The sequence below is a fragment of the Quercus lobata genome, chromosome 3 (assembly GCF_001633185.2).
Source record: "Quercus lobata isolate SW786 chromosome 3, ValleyOak3.0 Primary Assembly, whole genome shotgun sequence".
In the NCBI taxonomy this organism is placed as follows: domain Eukaryota; kingdom Viridiplantae; phylum Streptophyta; class Magnoliopsida; order Fagales; family Fagaceae; genus Quercus; species Quercus lobata.
The window spans coordinates 70,570,136-70,574,567 of record NC_044906.1 but is presented as its reverse complement, the minus strand read 5'-3'; the positions used below and the strand labels follow the sequence as shown (position 1 = coordinate 70,574,567).

The 4,432-nt window shown below is 34.6% G+C and overlaps 1 protein-coding gene across 1 annotated transcript; it reads left to right on the top strand.

The window, feature by feature from the left end:
• Positions 1–484: 484 nt before the first annotated feature.
• Positions 485–3,640, top strand: LOC115981379 (receptor-like protein 7). Its single transcript, XM_031103522.1, has one exon. The coding sequence runs from the start codon at positions 485–487 to the stop codon at positions 3,638–3,640; it is 3,156 nt and encodes a 1,051-aa protein (XP_030959382.1).
• Positions 3,641–4,432: the final 792 nt, after the last annotated feature.

Genomic DNA, 4,432 nt, shown 5'->3' with positions numbered 1-4,432 from the left:
ATATGTGCTAATATTTATCACTCAAAAATTCGTTACGGATAATCATTGTTTGTAAATATGGAATTAATAAAAGAGGCCCAAACCCATAACAAATAAAACACTAACACAACGGTGTATGGAAAGCTGAGCACTTTTTGATGGATTCTAGAATAGTAGGAATCAGATGAGCACCTTCACTATCACAACGGTGTATTATGGAAAGAAAATTCCAGTCAATACTGATAGCTCTTATGATTTAATTATATCAGACGGTCCTTTCAAATCAATATGGTGAAATCCAATTCGATTTAGACCACTTAAAATAATAAATAAATAAAATAAAGATAAATATCTAGTCACTTTAGTCCTTTCAACTTGGCTCCCATTCCCATTATCTGCATTATCGTGTGTGTATAAATATCCACTCATATCATCGCTTCTTTATCGCTTATAACACTTGCCACCCTATTCTCCATTTACTTCCTCTGCTGTAAAGATGTTCAGTATGGGGAAAATGAATCATCAATACTTGCCTTTATTCCTTGCCACTTGTTTGTTCTTCATTTCTCTTTCTCAAACATCCTCTAATACTTCCTCTCATCATCATTGCCTCTCTGACCAAAGTGCTCATTTGCTGCAACTAAGGCAAGAATTTGTTGAAAGGAATTATTCTGATTACTATGATTACTATAATGGTTCTTATCCAAAGATGAAGTCTTGGAAGGCAGATAGTGATTGTTGTTCCTGGGATGGGATCACATGCGATACACAGAATGGTGATGTGATTGGCTTAGACCTGAGCAACAGTTGGCTTTATGGGCCTCTCAACTCTAACAGCAGTCTGTTCAGTTTGCGTCACCTTCGGAAACTCAACCTTGACTGCAACAACTTCTCTTCCTCCACAATCCCATCTGAATTTGGCGAGCTTGTGAGGTTGACCCATCTCAACCTCTCTTTTTCCTTCTTACATGGCCAAATCCCTTCGGAAATTTCACGGCTATCCAATTTGGTTTTACTTGATCTCTCTTCCAATTATTTTAAACACTTCGTTGGTGGTGATTATTATTATAAAATGTTGCATCTCAGAAGAATTCATCTTGAAGCACTTGTCCAGAACATGACGAATTTGAGAGAACTTCATCTAGACTATGTGAACATTTCAACATCGCTACCTCAATCCCTGGCAAATTTGTCATCTTTGACTTCTCTTACTCTGTTTGACTGCAATTTGCAAGGTGAATTTCCCTCGAATATTTTCCTACTGCCCAAGATACAATCCATTGATTTGTCATATAACTATGAACTCATTGGTTTTCTTCCCAAATTTCAATATCGTAGTTCCCTAAAGAAATTGCATCTCCGTGCAACAAATTTTTCTGTAGAATTTCTCAATTCTATGGACAACCTTGGGTCCTTGAATGTTTTGGATCTTTCTAAAACAAATTTATTTGGGGAATTTCCCAATTCAATCAGTAACCTCAAGTCCTTGAATTATTTGGATCTTTCTTATACAAAACTTTTCGGAGAATTGCCTAGTTCAATCAGCAAACTCAAGTCCTTGAATTATTTGGATCTTGGTTCAAGTAATTTTTCAGGGGCAATTCCCCCTTCTATTGGAAACCTATCACAGCTTACTCATCTTTCTCTCTCATATAACAATTTTCATGGTCAGCTTCCATCTATATTGGGAAATCTTACACAACTAGAATTCTTAAGCCTTTCAAATAACAATTTTGACTGCAGCTTCCCAATTTGGCTAACAAATAATACTAAACTCCGTTCAATAGATTTCTGGGAAAATCAATTAAAAGGGCCAATCCCATCCGAAATATGTAGACTTCCTAATTTGACTTACCTTGACCTGTCATATAACTCACTCACAAAGACCATTCCCTCGGTTTTGTTTACAACCCCTTCATTGTCTACACTATACCTAGATCACAATCAGCTCACTGGCCCTCTCAAATTCCAAAATATCTCTACATCACCATTAAAGGTCTTGAGTTTGAGTGAAAACAAATTGAATGGATCAATTCCAAGGTCAATTGCCAATTTCACTAAGCTACAATGTCTATATCTTTCTTCGGTCAACCTAAAGGGCAAGGTGGAGCTAGACATTTTCTTTGAGCTCAAAGAGCTTCAAGATCTTGATCTTTCAGGTAACAAAGTAATGGTTTCAAAAACAAATATCCCTTCAACCATCCCCAAATTTTCATATTTGCTTTTGTCTTCTTGCCATTTGCTTGAATTTCCTAAATTTCTAGAAGCCCAAAATGAATTGCAAACTTTGGATCTTTCCAACAACAACATTGAAGGTAAAATACCTAAATGGTTTTGGAATGTTGGAAAAGAGACATTGGGTTACCTAAATCTTTCTTTTAACCTTTTAAGCAAATTTGAGCATCCACCAGTAGTTCTTCAATGGAAAAATATGTACCTTTTAGACTTGAGTTCCAACATGTTGCAAGAGTCATTTCCTATTCCCCCATTGTCTATAAATTATTTTTTTGCGTCAAAAAATAATTTTACCGGAAGTATCCCACCAATGATTTGTAAGGTGCATGCTTTGGAGGTTCTTGATGTGTCAAATAACCAATTGATTGGTCAAATTCCACAATGTTTGCTTCACTCAAGCAACTCTCTAGTATTATCTATGAGAAATAACCACTTCCAAGGAAACTTGCTTGAAACATTCATAAATGGATGTAGTTTGAGGACACTAGACTTGAATCACAACCAAATAGAGGGGAAGATTCCACGATCTTTAGTTAAATGTCAAATGCTAGAAGTTTTGAATCTTGGAAACAACAAATTGAATGATGCATTCCCTTTCTGGTTGGAGTCTTCATCAGAGTTAAAGATTCTTGTCTTGCGAGCTAATGGATTCTATGGTCCTATATGGGATCCTAGTATAAATTTTAGCTTTTCCAAGCTGCATGTCATTGACCTCTCTCACAACAATTTCTCTGGCAAGTTACCATCCGAGTACTTTCAAAACTGGAGTGCAATCCTAGACAAAAACTCATCACAATCAGGGTACATGGGAGCTGACTCCTATTATTACAAAGATTCAATGTCTTTAGTGAATAAGGGAGTAGAATTGAAATTTGAAAAAATCTTGACCATCTTCACTGCTATTGATCTCTCTAACAATAGGCTTTGTGGAGAAATTCCAGATAGTGTGGGGAACCTCAAGGCACTAATTGTACTTAATTTATCAAGCAATAACTTTATGAGCCATATCCCATCATCATTGGGAAACCTAGTTGCGCTTGAATCTTTGGATCTTTCTCGAAATAGCCTCTTTGGTGAAATCCCTCAGGAGCTAACAAGTCTCACATTTCTAGAGTATTTAAACCTCTCTCAAAATCAACTTAGTGGTCCAATTCCACAAGGTCGGCAATTTTTGACATTTCAAAGTTCCTCTTTTGAGGGAAACTTTCGATTGTGTGGCTTTCAGTTGTCGAAGAAATGTGGAAATAATGAGATACCAAATTCTGAAATGAGACATGAATCATCATTGGGAGAAGGATTTTGTTGGAAAGTGGTAGTGATAGGATATGCCTGTGGATTGGTAATTGGATTGGTTACTGAACATATCATCACCTTAAGAAGGATAAATTGGCTTGTGATAAATTTTGGAGTGAACATACGTAGGTGAAGATTAAGACTAGCAGAGGCACTTGCTATAGATTTACAACTATTGTAATAATTGCATTCAAGTGTGTTATAAGATAAGCCTAGTTGAGTGTAATGAAATTATTATAGTGGCTTTTACAATTATATTTATGTACACCAAAAAAATAAACATGCACACTAATATCATATAAGTATGTCAACAACCCACCATAGCTTAATACAAATCACTAATTCATTTCTTGAAATTAAAAAATAAAATAAAAAATAAGGCACAAGGGACAATATAGAGTCATGATTTGTGGTTAGAATACAGTTTTGAATTTTGTTCCAAAGACCATTTCTGATTGGCTACTGGAATAGAATATTTCGATACTAGCATATGTACCGATGTATTGTTTCAAGATTACCATTATATATATGTGTGTGTGTGTGTGCGCGTGCACGTGTACATACTTCATAATTAATACCATTTTTTTAACCAACATAAGTTCATAAAAGCTATAACATTTAAAAATAAATAAAAATACAAAGGATCAAAAAATATCATACAAAATTAAACATACCAAAAGCTCATCAAAATCTATTACATAATTAATAAACTAAAACCTCATACATAATTTTTTTTTTTTTTAAAATCTCATACATAATTAAAGTAACCAAAAAAGTTTATAGAGTTTTTTTTTTTTTTTTTTTTTTTTTTTTTAAAAAAATTAGAAAAAAAGCAACAAAATCAATTTTAGTCTGGAACGCATATTCTACTAGAAATGCTAGAGAATGGCCGGTACATGCCGTAATTTTGATCGAGATGAGATAG

Bases quoted from the DNA above. Each gene is read 5' to 3' on its own strand.
- LOC115981379 (XM_031103522.1), top strand. From the start codon at position 485: ATGGGGAAAATGAATCATCAATACTTGCCTTTATTCCTTGCCACTTGT.